The sequence below is a fragment of the Salmo salar genome, chromosome 19, assembly GCF_965601325.2.
Source record: "Salmo salar chromosome 19, fSalSal1, whole genome shotgun sequence".
NCBI lineage: Eukaryota > Metazoa > Chordata > Actinopteri > Salmoniformes > Salmonidae > Salmo > Salmo salar.
In genome coordinates this window covers 1538265-1556402 of record NC_138309.1, presented here as the reverse complement: position 1 = coordinate 1556402, position 18138 = coordinate 1538265, and the positions used below count along the sequence as shown (strand labels likewise).

The 18138-nt window shown below is 41.1% G+C and overlaps 2 protein-coding genes across 2 annotated transcripts; one reads left to right on the top strand and one right to left on the bottom strand.

The window, feature by feature from the left end:
* Positions 1-3081: 3081 nt before the first annotated feature.
* On the top strand, positions 3082-4498 carry LOC106578255 (histone H1.0-B). Its single transcript, XM_014156914.3, has one exon. The coding sequence runs from the start codon at positions 3315-3317 to the stop codon at positions 3909-3911; it is 597 nt and encodes a 198-aa protein (XP_014012389.1). The 5' UTR covers positions 3082-3314; the 3' UTR covers positions 3912-4498.
* Positions 4499-7578: 3080 nt separating this feature from the next.
* LOC106578293 (mitochondrial Rho GTPase 2-like) lies at positions 7579-8960 on the bottom strand (the record flags this gene model as incomplete). The annotated part of the gene is made up of 4 exons (XM_014156966.2): positions 7579-8155; positions 8299-8501; positions 8705-8827; positions 8925-8960. Coding segments are annotated over 4 exons (477 nt in total), but the record flags the coding sequence as incomplete, so codon positions are not given.
* Positions 8961-18138: the final 9178 nt, after the last annotated feature.

Here is an 18138-nt window from a genome sequence, read left to right as displayed (position 1 = left end):
CATTTTAGAGTGGCCTTTTATTGTCCCCAGCACAAGATGCACCTGTGTAAAGATCATGCTGTTTAATCAGTTTCTTGAATGCTATTCAATGCCATAGATGTCTCAAGTTTTGAGGGAGCGTGCAATTGGCATGCTGACTGCAGGAATGTCCACCAGAGCTGTTGCCAGAGAATTGAATGCTCATTTCTCTAACATAAGCCGGCTTCAATGTTGTTTTAGAGAATTTGCCTCATGTTTCAGCATGATAATGAACCGCCCCATGTCGTAAGGATCTGTACACAATTCCTGGAAGCTGAAAATTTCCCAGTTCTTCCATGGCCTGCATACTCACCAGACATGTCACCCATTGAGCATGTTTGGGATGCTCTGGATTGATGTGCACGACAGCGTGTTCCACTTCCTGCCAATATCCAGAAACTTTGCACAGCCATTGAAGAGGAGTGGGACAATATTCCACAGGACACAATCAACAGCGTGGTCAAATCTATGCGAAGGAGCTGTCATGCTGCATGAGGCAAATGGTGGTCACACCAGATACTGACTGGTTTTCTGATCCACACCCCTACCTTTTTTAAGGTATATGTGACCAACTGATGCATATCTGTTTTCCCAGTCATGTTAAATCCATAGATTAGGGCCTGATGAATTTATTTCAATTGACTGATTTCTTTATATGAACTGTAACTCAGAAAAATATTTGAAATTGTTGCATGTTGCGTTTATATTTCTGTTCAATGTATATACAGTATATGGGCATGACAGGGAGTTGTCATATATGAAATGCTGAATAACGAGTCAATTGTGTTTTGTTATCAGTAGCCTGCACTGTCTGAAAAGTGGCTCATGTCTGGAAGTAAAGCATACACCTTCAATAATAAGCATTGATAATAATAATTAATCATAGCTAATAATGTACTTATTATTAATAATTCGATAATTCTAACAATCATCACCTATATTAATTCATATTTGTAAATTAACTATCTTACAATCACAACTGACACAGAAACGGGAGCAAAGACCGAAATATGGCACTATTATGCAATGATTGCGAGGTGTTACAAATGGACGTCCTGTCGATAAGCTACACAGATTCATGTAAAGGCATATTTACAGTTGCCATTTGGACAATTAATTGATTCTAAAATCCTACGGTTGGCGCTTTGACTGCTGATTCAGTACCGCCATTACAGTGTTAAGATAATCAACAGAAAAAAATGCGATGGTTCTGTTGACCCAACAACGGTCCGCCCATTGTTAATTAAAGACGTCCCTCTGTCGGTGAAGGGAGGGAGTGGTCTGTTAGTGCGAGAAGTGCGTTTGGGTGCTGTTTTCAGCACCAAACCAAAATAGGCATAACCACCGACTGAAGAACTACCCTTCTCCCGACACTTTTAAGTGTTATGTGACCATAATGAAAATAAATAAACACATATCGATTAAGAAGGCCATGAAAGAGGTCGACCACTTCTGCTCTCAAATGGCTGGCACTCGTCAACAACACTGTGAATAGGAATGTTCAATATATTACCGAACCACAGTGCGCGCGCATTCATTCGTTCATTTAGCGCGTCCCCTCATGAGCACTCACTCACTCATACTCTCGCACACATAGGCTACTCATCAGAGAGAGGGAGAAGGAAAGAACGAGCGGGTCAGAAGGGGGAAGGAGGGAGCGCATACAGCAAAACTGTACAGCCTAGGCCCCTCTTGCAGGGTATTCCAAAATATTTTGAAAACATTTTCAAATGACATAGAACATAGCCTACACTAGCAGCATATTGGCATAACTAGATATTCTACGACTTGAGTAATTGTTCAAACTGGAAATATCTCCTGCTAGCCTAAACCTTTTTGAACAGTGTTATGCGACGTTATGGACTAACTGCAACGTGGCTCTGATGTGAAATTCAGAATAATGAAAATGACAGGTCAAAATTAATTGATTGTAAGCAGTCATAAAGCCCTTATAGCTGAAAATGAACAAAAAAAGTAGTAGGAGATTGACTAAGGGATCCAAGATGGCGTTTAGGCTACAGGGGAAATATATCAGATGAAAATCTAAAATAAAAACAACCAATTGGAATGTTTCCTGTTGTAACAAATGTAGCCTATATCACTGTGCATTATACATGTATAGCTCTGGGAAATATGTGATGATCCACACGTAAATTAGTCATGTCGTTCAGTCGGCTCTCCTATAGCCTACCAGCCAATGAACAAAAGAATGTCATCAATGCGCCCTATGTTAAATGATAGGGTGGATAAATATAGATAGTTGTCGCACTCACACTTGAGCGAATACCCCGTCAAATATCAGACAGTCATGTTTCTTTTATGAAAATTGACAGATTTCGTGAATTATTATCAAAGAACCAGATCTTTAGAGGTGTTGGCAACTTTCCTGACAAAGGAGCACAGTCGCGAGGAGCAATAGTGCCCGTTTGTTTATTTCTAATTCCGCCTTAAAACATCAAATAAATTAAACGTAACCATTCCACTAAATCCTACATAAATCTATATTAACAAGAGATGCTTTATCCATACATCAGATAGTCTGTCATTTAATTTATAGGAGGTTTAACACTAAATAATCTCAACCACGTCACTCAAAGTCAATGGCCGGGCTGTGTTAGTTCGACAATTATTTCGGTGTATTAAAAGCAAAAACTGGCTTTTGCACCGGTCAACCCATGTGCATTCGTTAAAGTATTGATTCGTCTTCATTATGCATTTGTCATTTTTATATTCGGTTCCGTCTGTTTGGGTCAATTTAATAGGAATTCTGCAAAATTGATCACAACGCGCTGTGCTTCGGGTAGGTTTTCGGGAAATAAAAGTTTGTCGGTCAGCGAATTATATAAAAACATTTATATGACAGTGAAGCCCAAATTGTCTACTTTCAAACCATGTGGTTTTGTACACATATGCAATGTCTGACTTTTTACATTTTGCAAGAGTTCGAGGATGAAGAAACACAAACGGGACTGCGCGAGTTCCATGGAGCCTGCTGGATCAGCTGCTGGCCGTTGGTGTTCTCAATCACGTCCGCGCCTAGGCTTCATAAAGTCAGAGGAGCGCTTGTAGAATAATATACATTAAGAGAGGATCAGCTGTGACGTTTCATCGTGTGTGTCAAACATATAGTACTCCCAACCTTTTTATTATAAGCTTTGCGTTCTCAAAAACCAGGACTTTTTTTGGAATATTATACGTTTGGAAATATTAATTTAGAAACTTGTGACGCTCTGTGACACGTTTGCCGGGAATACTTGAACTGAACCTGCATATTCAACCAATTTTAAGAGTCAACAATGGCAGAGACGGTGGCAGCTCCAGCCCCAAAGGCTAAAAAGGCGAAGACACCCAAGAAACCTGCTTCACACCCGAAATACTCGGATATGATTATGGCGGCCGTCCAGGCAGACAAAAGCCGTGGAGGTGCGTCCAGACAATCTGTCCAGAAGTACATCAAGAGCCACTACAAGGTGGGAGACAATGCCGATTCCCAGATTAAGCTGTCTCTGAAGAGGATGGTGAGTGGCGGGGTCCTGCGCCACACCAAAGGCATCGGCGCATCAGGCTCCTTCAAACTGGCTAAAGCAGAGGACACCAAAAAGGCACCTAAAGCTAAAGCCGTTGTGAAACCAAAGAAGTCGCCTGTGAAAGTCGCTAAACCCAAGAAGGTAGCGAAGCCCAAGAAGGTGGCCAAATCACCAGCAAAAGCCAAGAAAGCGAAAGTGTCAGTGAAGAAAGTGAAAAAGTCCCCGAAGAAAGCGGCACCAAAGCCCAAGAAAGTAATAAAGAAAGCCAAGGTGGCAAAGCCAGCCAAGGCAGCCAAACCCAAGAAGGCCAAAGCTGCAAAACCCAAACCCAAGGCAGCAGCCAAGAAAGCCGCAAAGAAAAAGTAAAATGGACATTACAGAGAGACTTGTAAATACTTTGAGGAAATGTTTCTGTATATGTCATATTATTTTTGTATGGTCTCATGCGAATTGATCCGTTTTTACAGATTGTTTTCCACTCCATTGCACTATATGATGCTGTAAAAAGTGGGTCTGGAATTAAAGCATTTTTTTTGTAACAGCATTAATTGTTAGGCTACTATTTATTATTCCTCTCTGAACCTTGGAAACCTGAGGCATATGGACCTGTTAGAAAATGTATGTGACACTAATCAGGAATTATTATTGATTAGGCTATTGGAACAAGTGAGTCCTTGTTCTCTGTGCACGAGGTAATTCTGAAAATACACTTGTTTCAATAGCGAGCATTGTTGAGCTACACAATGTATAGAACTGTGTAGGTAGGCATGGACGTCAGCAAGATTTTCAAGTGATGGTATGGCTCCAAATGCGGACTCTATGCTACTTTTTTGTAAACCAACCATGCCATGTTCCATTAATTCAGTCTATTTGTAATGAACTGCAGACTATGTATTGCATCACTTTTGAAACTGTTTATACTGTAATACAATAAACTTTTCTCATCTTCTAAATATGTCAACTTATTAGTCGCATTTTACGCATGCACACACGTCTAGAAATGCAGTTCTCAACCCTAACTTGAATGAAATGTACAGATAAAGTAATTGAAGGGCTATTGAGTAATGAAAGAATGAGTAACTAATTTCCACGCATATACAATTTGTCAAAACGAGGGCTTCCTTGACATCTGCAAGGAAGCTCTCGTTTTGACTTTTGGATAGTAATGTGCCCATATCCAAACTGGTAATATCATGAATGGATTATTTGCCGTTTATGTGGCCTGACAAACGATTGTCTACATTAGCCCTAAAAATACCATAGCCTATATGATTAAATAAGTTGGTCCTAGAATATGCCCACTTCAAGGCTTTTTCTTCTTCTTGAATTGACAACATATAGGGCATCACGTTTAAGACATCAACCAACACTCTACCTACACAAACTGATTAGGCTATTAAAGTTTTAGACATATACCGATCAATTACCAACAAATATGACAGTATTAAGAATGAAGTATTAAGTAGTGTTGTTAATAAATTAGACTTTCTAATTCTTTATGTTCTCAAGGTTCTCAATCTTTGAAGAATGTACATTTTCTAAATCCTGAAACAAGCCCAAGACCCTATCTAAAGGCCAGGAACTTAGTAGCTCAGTCATTTTTCTCTATACTGATGACTGGACATAGCTCTGAGCAATAGGTGAAGCAACATTCTTTGTTGAGCGGAGCATTTGTTTTCAGCTTTTTTTCTGTCCTACTGTACAGTGCAGATGGGAATTGGAAAAGGAGAGGAAGTCACCCCTAAAGAAAACAAATGTTCCTACCTGAAGTTAACTCAATCTCGATACTTCCATCTCCTGGTTGCGCTCTGTATTTTCTTTCCCACCATGTTGTTGAAGTGGTTTACAGGGCAACAGTTAGAAACCTTAAAAGGACAAGAATATACAAATGTTCTTTTCTTCAAAGTAGTCCAATGGCCATTTCCAACTGAGACTTACCCCACACTAGTTAGTCGAGTCGACAGAGATTATGTTAATGTGAGCTTTAGTGTAATTTTTCAGGAAATGGCGTTTCCATCAGGAATGTAACACTAAAGACCTGGGGCAAGGACAATTCCAGAATCAACATCCTCTGCATCATCAAGACAGTTGCTTTGTGAGAAGGTGTTAACCCATGTTCACATATGGCCATTTTTATGTAAATAACATCTGAAAACTACCAGTGGCCTGGCCTTGGCCCCAAGTCAGATCAGGTCTACTGAGGCCATGGGCCTAGTGAGACACTGGAGCTGGGCTGTGGAGGTGTAAACAGAAAGTCTGAACCATGTTGGTAAAACACGGGTAAGTCGCCGGTGAAAATTCACCAAAACATTTATTTTCTATTACTTTTTAACATCAATATTTCAGTTATTCTACTTATTGCTTGTAAAAAAGGAGAGCAGTCTTGGTTGGTGACAGGTAAGAGTAGACCTATCCTATGAGTTCCATTTGTCACCTATAGCAACAGCTATTTTGCATTCAGCAGTCCAAAATGTCAAACATGCACTGGAGTCAAGACAGAAGTCCATTCAAACTATAAAATATGTTTTAAAAGGTTTGTGTTTGTCACTTTGTTAACGTTTTTTTGGTCACAATATAGTGAAATGTCGGTATAGTATATATACCTGCAAAGTGCCCTAATTAAATTCATGTGATGCTGAATGCTCAAGTGCAAAAGAGCACAAAAAATGTTATAAGTAGAGGGCCTCTCAGAACTTATCGAAAATTAGTTCTGTGATACATTTTTATCCTTACAAGAAAGCATAACCAGACACACCATTATGTTAGGCCAGATCATCTAACATCTTTATGTCAAACCTGTACAATTGTGTAGAATTTTGCAAACAATCTATTTGATAATTTTGGACATTAACCTTAATTTGCCTTTGGGCCTTCACATTTAGCACACATTGAACACAAAGCACCAGTGTGTGCACACACACCAACACACACAAATATCCCCACTATGACAGTCATGGATACATGTTTGGCAAAACGGTCAACAATCCTAATTTTTCTTTCTTTTTTTTTTTGAAAAGAAATGGCAAATTAAGTCATACAATCAAAATCTTGACACACATCCATTTATGCACGCATGCAAATGAACATGTGCACACACACACATACACCACACACCCACTCAATTCATGGCTGATTTAGCAGAAATACAATTTGGGGCCTAAATTCCAATTTGTGGTGAATGCACGTAAAAGATAAGATGAGGCAGATATTTTCCTTTGAATGATCATTTGGAGTGTTAATTTGCACAGGGCAGGATTTAGTTTTAATATCATGAAATAAGAATGACAGCAAAATCATTTGGATGTTTTAACACTATTGATTTCCATGAGTAAGGAGGATGCATTACAGACTTCAGTGTGTCTTTTTCATCAATCTGATACAATATAATCACTTCTCTTCATGCACAACAAGACATTGCTTCCTCCACAATTCTTATCTGGCAAGCCACCACTGGTGCTATCAGAGAACCTCTTAAAAAAAAAAAACCCTGTACATTAATAAATTGATCTAGTTCGTTTCACCCACAACGATAGTATAGCAGAACCTAAAGGAGTGATAGCATGTATTTTACCGTTACTGTCTGTAACATGGAGGCTTTTGAATTTGGCAAATCAGGTCTGAAAGTCGATCTCAGTGGCTTGTTCAGTGGGAAGACACATTTCGCGGGGCTCCTTTTGGGTCTTACAGCAACTTCCCAGCAATGAGCTAGTGTCTGTTGCTCGGTTACGTCCTTGCAGCAGGTTCCTCCATAGCTGGTGCTTTATGGTTTGGGGTTGATTGAGAGATGCATTCGGACCCTCTGTCTTCACTCCCCCCCGGTTCGTGATACGAACTGTATGAATTCGCCATGTTGCTCTCTGGTTTCTAAACAACACCAGTCTTTCTGAAGTTTGATATGTTTTTCCAAATTCCTATTTCATTTTGGATTTATTTTCTTTCCTTAGGAAATACTGCATATGAAAAATAAAAAATATCTACGCATTTTCCTCCTGAACAACTTGTGGATGCATGTGGAAATGTCTTGGGTTGGAAATGTTGTACCTTCCTTGTATTTGCATATTCTCATTTGATAAAGCACGCATATATTTGTAGCAGCTCTTGGGGGAATCATTGCATTGAGCACAGGGAGGGTACCTCCTTAGCCTGGAATTTGACACCATAAGGCAGAACAAGAAAGGTAGGAGGTCAAAAGAGGGTGAAAGAAATGGTCACAAGCCTCTATTTTGACTAATATAACTAGTCAGTGAAGAAGACCTGACTATCTGGAGTAGCCGGGAATAGCAGAATAAAGATGAGGAGAGGGACGGGGGAGGTTGGTGTATGAATAACGATGAAGAAAAATGGATGAGTTTTGTCTGTCAGGTCTAGATGGCTAGTTTGTCTTGATGGCTAGTTTGTCTAGACAGTTGGTCTGGAGTGTTGGTTTTTGAAGACTGGTCTGGAGATTGGGGTTGAGGGAAAAAGAGGGGGGCTGGGGTTCCAGTCAGGAACCCAGTTATTTCTGTCGGGCGAAAGCTCTGTAGATGGCGAAGCCTAGGACTGTGACTACTGCTGCTCCTAGAGTCACTTTCAGCCGGAAGGTGTTGCTCATGTTGGAGTCGTTCAGGTGTCTGTGGGGGGGAGACAAAGTAATCAATGAACTGACAAATGAAACAGCATAAAGGTTCAGACCACTACAGAGTATAAACTAAAATGTGACATGAAATTCTAGTTTCTCAACACCATATGTGACAGTCAGTGTACTAATGCGTACGGGAACATGGCGGCCCAGGCCAGCTTGGTGTAGATGTTCTTGCTGGTGGAGTCCAGGGACAGGCCGGAAAATGGGAGTGGCGGAGGCAGCCGGTGTTTGTAGCAGAACTCTGCTGGGGTCATCCCGTGGAGCTGTCTCACCTCGGGGAGGTCTGCCTTGGAGGCCACCACCATACAGGGAATACTGCTGTCCATGTAGTGTTGCTACAGATAAGACATAGATATATGTGGATGAAGAGAAGGGTGTGGTAAAGAGAAAGAGGATGTGGGTAAGAGAAAAGGGAGGGAGAGGAAAATAAAAGAGTAAAGAACATTGAAGAACAGACTCCTGATCATTTCATTGAAACACATTCTGTTCCTTTGTGAAAACCAGAGAAGCTCTGAAGCAGACATGAGATACTGCTCACTTTGTATATACTGGCACAGTAGTCGAAGGAGTGGGGGTTGTTTGTGTCATACATGAGACATGCTACATCGCACGCAGCGTCCGACGCCTTTAGGAACTCCGTTTCCACGTCCACCTCGTAGAGCTGCCAGGAGAAGACAGACAGATTGGAGGCGAGGCTACTGTACTCTACCAAAGGTCAGGGTCAGAGTTGAGGTTACAGTAAAAGATAATGTACTCACGATGAGGAACTTCTCCTGGTTGCTAACTTGGACAGTGTTTTATGGTGTAGAAGGAAAAGGCACCGGTGGAATGCTCCTCTTGCTGAAATAAACACACAGACCCTCATCATTTGTTGTAGTAATGCTAGTAGTTAGGGTAGGTTTTCAACATCATTTCTCAGCTCGAACACATCATATTAATAATGCAGAATGGTCTTACAATGAAGAGTTCAAGGCGTACTATTAGTAACAAAGTACTAAAAAGTTCCACCAGGAATTCTATATTGATATTTAGTCTAAATAATATTTAGGCAAACAATAGTAAGACGACTGTACCGCTGTGTTTCGGCCAAGGAAGACCTGAAGGAACACAGACTTCCCAGTCCCCCGCAGTCCAATCACCTTACATAGGAACACTGACCGCTGAGTCTGGCCCTTCTCCAGGTCCACGGCCTTCTCCCGTGTCACTGCAGAGCAACACACACACACACACACACACACACACACACACACACACACACACACACACACACACACACACACACACACACACACACACACACACACACACACACACACACACACACACACACACACGCGCGCACACACACACACACACACTAGGGACAGGGAACCATTGACTAATAAAATGGAGTACTATCAAAGCATTTAAAACAATCATATTTCCCCCTGGTTAATGTGGGGGAATGCAAAAATCTGATCTAAGATGGTGGGGTTAAGAGTAACCTTGGGTGTTTTGGAATTATTTGAGCTTTTTTTTTATACCAGGGTCAGCTAAACCTGCTCACCTCTGTGGCACAGACTGAGTGCGTGTGAGGTCATTAGCGCCGGTGAGACTCTTACATTACGTCACCCTACCCTAATCCTGGGTAGCCCTACCCTAATCCATGCAGCCACACCCTCAATTTTACACACGCATGTACACAAACATAAATACACACTGGGAGGCTGGTTGAGGTTAATTGACCAATTGAAGGATGCGACAATGGCATTATTATTGATAACATCAAATGTGTACATTTTGTGTTAGTAGCCCATATACTAACTAAACCACACATTCAATCTCCACACCAGTCAAACTGCATATTCAAAGTTGAACTTTCAGAGTCATTGTACATCCACAGAAGGCATACAAACAGTATATCATTCTGTCTGTAGGGCCTATACTGAACCAGATAATAGTTCTAATCCTCTAACTATAGTGAGTGAGGTTTACTTTGGCACTCGGATTATTGGTTCTAGTTTACATACAGTCCATCTTCCTAGAGAGGCTACATGCAGGATAAAAAAAAGATGTGTTGACATGTGTGCAGACACAGACCCACACCTGTGACTGCAGTGGTTTGGGTGTTCTGCTGAGTAAGGATGGGGTAGCCCAGGTATCCCAAGTACTCCAGGCAGCGATGGATGTCAAGGTATGCTGAAAGCCTGTATACAAAGGGAAGTCACATTAGTGAAGATAGAGAACATAATATGATCCACAGAATTAGGAATTAGAATTACTAAAATGGACATGAACCTTTTTATGATGAGATAAAGGTCAGCCATTTTGGTCAGGGAGTTGGTCAACCACGGTTAGTGCTGTGCTAAGATATTGTGTAAAATAATGATTTTGCAGAATTGGCACTGTATGTTTGTTAACTAGCCAGCCAGTTTAAGAGGAATGCTTCCAATAAATGTTTCTAATTAACTGCCAATATGCCAACATTATATTCAAACAATGCAGTCAATCCACAGCCATACACTTGCTGAAATCAGTTGATGATAGGATTTAGACAAGTTGTAACTGCAAAAGTACTGATATTGTATCATATCATAGCATACACAGCTTCCAAGAAAATAAAAATGATTACATTTATGGTCTGTTTACATACATTTTAGAAGCTATTTATACAGAACATGTGTATAATATCTGTATAAAATATATTTATGATTATATGACAGTATTTTAGGTTGACAATAATTCCTGTTGTTTGCGACAGCAGACAACCTTTAAATATTGTAAGATTTATTCTCACTTATTAGGTGAGCATGCAAAGCAATGCACAACTCTCGATTTCTTATATAGTGTTATTATTATTAGGTGTGCTTGCAAAGCACAACTCTAGATTTCTTACGTGAAATAATACTACGTCTATTTATTACACCCGCTCTAGAGCTTAAACAAATTAAGCTATTAACCCCTTAGAACCCAAAGCGGCGTTTCCTTAACTTACTATATAGCGGCCTCGACTGGACTTGTTTTTATAACAATAATATCTGTGTCAATATCGCAAACTTAACTTGCTAACAACCTATCGTCGTATTCACGTTACTGTTGTCATCAACCAGAAACTTGGAAGAGGCTCCAAGATGGCAGCTTGAGCATACGCTTCCTACCGAGCACTGCATACCAACTTTTGAAAGATTGTTCAAAATAATACACTTTTCACTACCAAAATAATACTTAGCTTGCTAAAAACACCAGGTTATTGATGATTTAAGATGATATTTTCCAAAATGTCACAGCACGCTGACAGAAAGAGAAAGCTACCTCCTCAGCTAGCAATGATCAGCCATCATCCAATGTCATTACACAGGAGGCAAATGCTTTGATTGACAACTGCCACAAATGGCCTGACAGACTATGACACCGTGTCAGACGAGGATTTTCCTTCTTTGCCTATAACCCCAAGCAAACCTCCAACTTCCAAGAAAGGCACGTTTGAACTGGGCCCAGATGCCGCTGCCAATAATGGTGTTATCGCCACTCTTTCCAGGCTCATCAATACAAGGTCCGATGCCATAGAGAAAATGGTCGGCGACAACGCAATGAAAATCGAGGGCTCAAAAAAAAACTTGACTTTGCATGCACGGAAATCAAAGATGTTAAAACCTGTTAAGGTATAGGGGGCAGTATTTTCTCGGCCGGATGAAAAGCGTGCCCAGAGTAAACTGCCTAATAGTCGGGCCCAGAGTCAAATATTTGCATATTATTATTAGATTTGGATAGAAAACCCTCTGAAGTTTCTAAAACTGTTTGAATGATGTATGTGAGTATAACAGAACTCATATGGCAGGCAAAAACCGGAGAAAAATCCAACCAGGAAGTGGGAGATCTGACACTTGTAGTCTTTCAAACCATTGCCTATTGAAACTACTGTGTCTGTGGGGTCATTGTGCACTTCCTAAGGCTTCCACTAGATGTCAACAGTCGTTAGAAAGTTGTTTGAGGCTTCTATGGTGAATTTTGAGGGAATAACAGCCGGTTCAAGCAGTAGACTGTCTGAGGTCATGTAGTTACTTCATGCGCATTCACGCATGGCTAGCATTTTTATTTTTCTTCTGTAATGAATACACTATTGTCCGGTTGGAATATTATCGACTTTTTATGTTAAAAACACCCTAAGGATTGATTGTAAACATCGTTTGACATGTTTCTACAAACAGTAATGGAACTTTTGAGGTTTTCGTCTATTGATTTGCGCCCCCGCCTCGTGCCTTTGGAATAGTGTTCTGGACGCGCCAACAAAACGGAGGTATTTGGACATAAATGATGGACTTTATCGAACAAATGAAAATTTATTGTGGAAGTGGGAGAACTGCGAGTGCATTCCGCCGAAGATCAGTGAAGATAAGGAAAGATTTATAACACTATTTTAGAGTTTTATTGATGCCATGACTTGATGGGTAGCTGTATAGCTTGCATTGATGGCTGAGTTCTGTACTCAGAATATTGAACAATGTGCTTTCGCCTAAAAGCTATTTTAAAATCTGACACAGTGGTTGCATTAAGGAGTAGTATATCTATAATTCTTTAAATAATTGTTATATGTTTTGTCAACATTTATGATGAGTATTTCTGTAAATTAATGTGCACATTCACAGGAAGTTTTGGGAGGCAATCATTTTCTGAACATCACGCGCCAATGTAAAATGCTGTTTTTGGATATAAATATGAACTTAATCGAACAAAACATACATGTATTGTGTAACATGATGTCCTATGATGAAGATCGTCAAAGGATAGTGCTTAATTTTAGCTGTATTTCTGGTTTTTGTGACGCCTCTCTTTGCTAGGAAAATGGCTGTGTGGCTTTTCTTGTTTAGGTGGTGTGCTAACATAATCTAATGTTTTGCTTTCGCTGTAAAGCCTTTTTGAAATCGGACAATGTGGTTGCATTAAGGAGAAGTGTATCTTTAAAATGGTGTAAAATAGTCGTATGTTTGAGAATTGAATTATGAGATTTTTGATGTTTTGTATTTCGCAACCTGCTATCCCATTGGCTGTTGGCTAGGTGTCCCGCTGGCGGAACGGGGTTCCGCTAGCCGAACGTCTGTCCTCAACAGGTTTTAAATACTTAGGGGTCGTTTTGTTTGTCTTGTGTAGTTTCTTAATCATTGTACCTAAACTGTATGTGTAAACATGTATACGCAGGGCCCAGCTGTAAAAGAGACCTTGGTCTCAGTTTGTGTTCCTTGGTGAAATAAAGGTATAATCTTTTTTTCAAATAAACTGGAGAATGACACCTCTGGGCTTGGAGTCACCCTGCCTTCTCGTGCCAAGGCGATGTACAGTGTCGACAACATCTGCTAGCTTAGCCTTCTACTTTGACGGTCTCTTGCCGCACGTTCTCCCCATCTGCCGCGGGAACGCCATACAGTCTCAGATTCCACCGTCTGGGGTAGCATTCGAGTTCCTGCGATTCTGCTTTGGCAGAGTCCATCTTTCCCTCCTCCTTTTCGACACTCTTTTCGATGTGGGCCACCTTCTTAAATGCAGAGACCTGATTAATTCGAGAACTATCTAAGCTCGTAAGTGCAAGTGTATTTTCAAATTTTTTTTGAACCTATTAAAAATCATAAAATGTTTTCTCTTTGCATTTAAAACAAGTTTCAGCTGTATAAAAGACCCTTGTAATATCTTAAAATCTGTCTCCAATAGTGATAATGCTTCGTCAGCCGTTGAAGCGATAGAGTACATGACAGTGTCATCGGCATATAAATGAATTTGACACTTTCTTATCTCATCACCGATATTGTTTATGTAGAGAGTGAACAGTAATGGACCAAGTATACATCATGGATCTACAGGGATGCCACTTGGAAAGCAGAGAAAGACAGAGAAAGGAGAGAGAAACTGTGGCCAGCTGTGGAAAAAGCCTGAAAAGAGGGGAAAGCGGCTTACTTCATCGGAGGGCGCGCTTTCATCAATGGATCTGAAATCAACCTTCCTCCTTGAGAACTGTCATAGGCTGTGCCTAGTGGTCAACATAGGCTACCTAGATAGCTACCTCTGATGTGAGCAGATCCCACTCCCGGCTCTAAGGTGATTTGGTGTGGGGGCTGTGCTTTGGCAAAGTGGGTGGGGTTATATCCTGCCTGTTTGGCCCTGTCCGGGGGTTTCATCGGATGGGGCCACAGTGTCTCCTGATCCCTCCTGTCTCAGCCTCCAGTATTTATGCTGCAGTAGTTTATGTGTCGGGGGGCTAGAGTCAGTCTGTTACATCTGGAGTATTTCTCTTGTCTTATCCGGTGTCCTGTGTGAATTTAAATATGCTCTCTCTAATTCTCTCTTTCTTTCTTTCTCTCGGAGGACCTGAGCCCTAGGACCATGCCTCAGGACTACCTGGCATGATGTGTCTGCTCAAACGGTCAGAAACAGACTCCATGAGGGTGGTATGAGGGCCCGACGTCCACAGGTGGAGGTTGTGCTTACAGCCCAACACCGTGCAAGACGTTTGGCATTTGCCAGAGAACACCAAGATTGGCAAATTCGCCACTGGCGCCCTGTGCTCTTCACAGATGAAAGCAGGTTCACACTGAGCACATGTGACAGACGTGACAGAGTCTGGAGACGCCGTGGAGAACGTTCTGCTGCCTGCAACATCCTCCAGCATGACCGGTTTGGCGGTGGGTCAGTCATGGTGTGGGGTGGCATTTCTTTGGGGGGGCGCACAGCCCTCCATGTGCTCGCCAGAGGTAGCCTGACTGCCATTAGGTACCGAGATGAGATCCTCAGACCCCTTGTGAGACAATATGCTGGTGCGGTTGACCCTGGGTTCCTCCTAATGCAAGACAATGCTAGACCTCATGTGGCTGGAGTGTGTCAGCAGTTCCTGCAAGAGGAAGGCATTGATGCTATGGACTGGCCCGCCCATTCCCCAGACCTGAATCCAATTGAGCACATCTGGGACATCATGTCTCGCTCCATCCACCAACGCCACGTTGCACCACAGACTGTCCAGGAGTTGGTGGATGCTTTAGTCCAGGTCTGGGAGGAGATCCCTCAGGAGACCATCCGCCACCTCATCAGGAGCATGCCCAGGCGTTGTAGGGAGGTCATACAGGCACGTGGAGGCCACACACACTACTGAGCCTCATTTTGACTTGTTTTATGGACATTACATCAAAGTTGGATCAGCCTGTAGTGTGGTTTTCGACTTTAATTTTGAGTGTGACTCCAAATCCAGACCTCCATGTGTTGATAAATTGGATTTCCATTGATTATTTTTGTGTGATTTTGTTGTCAGCACATTCAACTACGTAAAGAAAAAAGTATTTAATAAGATTATTTAATTCATTCAGATCTAGGATGTGTTATTTTAGTGTTCCCTTTATTTTTTTGAGCAGTGTATAACAATATTTCAATGAGCTCCTGATGCATTTCAATGAAAAAAAGGCCCATAGACTTTAATGGTAAAACCAGACTGGTCCAACTTATATGGCTTGTTGAAGGATATTTGACACTATGTATACTTTTGGAACTATAACTTTTACATTTGCATAAATTAGCATGGGTTTGAATGAGAACCATAGGAATACAGTGGTAGCTATTCAAAATGGTCCTGCTCCTTGGTAAATGAAGCTTCAAGACTAACTTTAAAACGTTCAGGCTATACTAACTTCAAATTCTATTAACTAGAACTATAAACATATGAATAATATAACTCACCAACCATAACTCTTGAACCGTTCGAGCTAGAGACACCAAATCAACTTTCATGTTCAGGCTATCCTAACTTTACACTCTTTATCAACTATAACTACAGTCCATTCAGAAAGTATTCAGACCCCTTGACTTTTTCCACATTTTGTTACATTACAGCCTTATTCTAAAATGGATTAAATACATTAACCGTATCAATCTATACACAATATCCCATAATGACAAAGCAAAAACTGGTTTTTAGAAATGTTTGAAAATGTATTAAAAACAAAAACCTTATTTACATAAGCTTTCAGACGCTTCGCTATGAGACTTTCTACCTGAGAAATTGAGCTCATGTGCATCCTGTTTCCATTGATCATCCTTGAGCTGTTTCTACAACTTGATTGGAGTCCACCTGTGGCACATTTAATTGATTGGACATGATTTGGAAAGGCACACACCTGTCTATATAAGGTCCCACAGTTGGCCGTACATGTCAGAGCAAAAACCAAGCCATGAGGTCGAAGGAATTACCCGTAGAGCTCTGAGACTTTTGACTGGTACAGTAAGTATTCAGACTCAGTACTTTGTTGAGGCACCTTTGTCAAGGCATAGATCTGGGGAAGGGTAGGGAAAAATGTCTGCAGCATTGAATGTCCCCAAGAACACAGTGGCCTCCATCATTCTTAACTGGCAGAAGATTGGAACCATCAAGACTCTTCCTGGAGCTGGCTGCCTGGCCAAACAATCGGGGGAGAAGAGCCTTGGTGAGGGAGGGGACCAAGAACCCGATGGTCACTCTGAAATAGCTCTAGAGTTCCTCTGTGGAAATGAGAGAAACTTCCAGAAGGACAACCATCTCTGCAGCACTCCACCAATCAGGCCTTTATGGTAGAGTGGCCAGACGGAAGCTAATCCTCAGTAAAAGGCACATGACAGCCTGCTTTGAGTTTGCCAAAAGGCACCTAAAGGTCCCTGAGTGGCCCAGCCAGAGCCTGGACTTGAACCCGATCTAACATCTCTAGAGAGACCTGAAAATAGCGTGCAGCAACGCTCCCCATCCAACCTGACAGATCTTGAGAGGATCTGCAGAGAAGAATGGGAGAAACTCTCCAAATACAGGTGTGCCAAGCTTGTAGCGTCAAACACAAGAAGCCTCGAGGCTGTAATCGCTGCCAAAGGTGCCTCAACAAAGTACTGAGTCTGAATACTTACTGTACCAGTCAAAAGTTTGGACACCTACTCATTCCAGGGTTTTACTTTATTTTTACTATTCTCTACATTGTAGAATAATAGTGAAGTCATTAAAACTATGAAATAACACATATGGAATCATGTATTAACCAAAAATGGGTTAAACAAATCAAAATATATTTAATATTTGAGATTCTTTAAAGTAGCTACCCTTTGCCTTGACGACAGCTTGGCACAGTCTTGGCAATCTCTCAACCAGCTTCATGAAGTAGTCACCTGGAATGCATTTCAATTAACTGGTGTGCCTTGTTAAAAGTACATTTGTGGAATTTCTTTCCATCTTAATGAGTTTGAGCCAATCAGTTGTGTTGTGACAAGGTAGGGGTGGTATACAGAATATAGCCCTATTTGGTAAAAGACCAAGTCCATATTATGGCAAGAACAGCTCAAATAAGCAAAGAAACGCCAGTCCATCATGACTTTAAGACATGATGGTCAGTCAATCTGGAAAATGTCAAGAACTTTGAGTTTCTTCAAGTACAGTCTCAAAAACCATCAAGCGCTATGATGAAACTGTCTCTCAAGAGAACCGCCACAGGAAAGGAAGACTGGCATTCTAGAGTGTGCATTATTTCCATATAATGCACAGTATATTAGCATGGTAGAATTCAATGGCTATAGTTCATTCTTACATGTTTGAGCAGCTATTGAAAGGAAAAATCGAATTAAACTTGATTAGCATTGTTGAATTAGATTTTCATAATAGCAAGCTAGGACAGATGGTTTGGTTAGCTAAAGTAACAAGTCTGTTTGTTTGGTTATCAAGGCAACTACTGTAGCTATCTAGTAAACTTGCTAGCTATCTCAGTGGAAATATGCATACTGCCTTCAGCTCATTGCAAAGTGGTGTGTAATGCACTGATGAAGTCCGCCTTGCGTTGCAGTTTAATGCCGTGTTCAAAACAACTGGGAACTAGGAAATCTCCGACTTCATGCATTCAAGACAACTGGGAAAAACATGATCCGACTGGGAAAAATATTTTTAACGGTCTTCCAACTCGGGAACTTGTGCCTCTTACTAGAGCTTAGACTTTCCGACCTGAAGATCAC

Coding starts and splice junctions, on each gene's coding strand:
- LOC106578255 (XM_014156914.3), top strand. CDS start 3,315: ATGGCAGAGACGGTGGCAGCTCCAGCCCCAAAGGCTAAAAAGGCGAAG.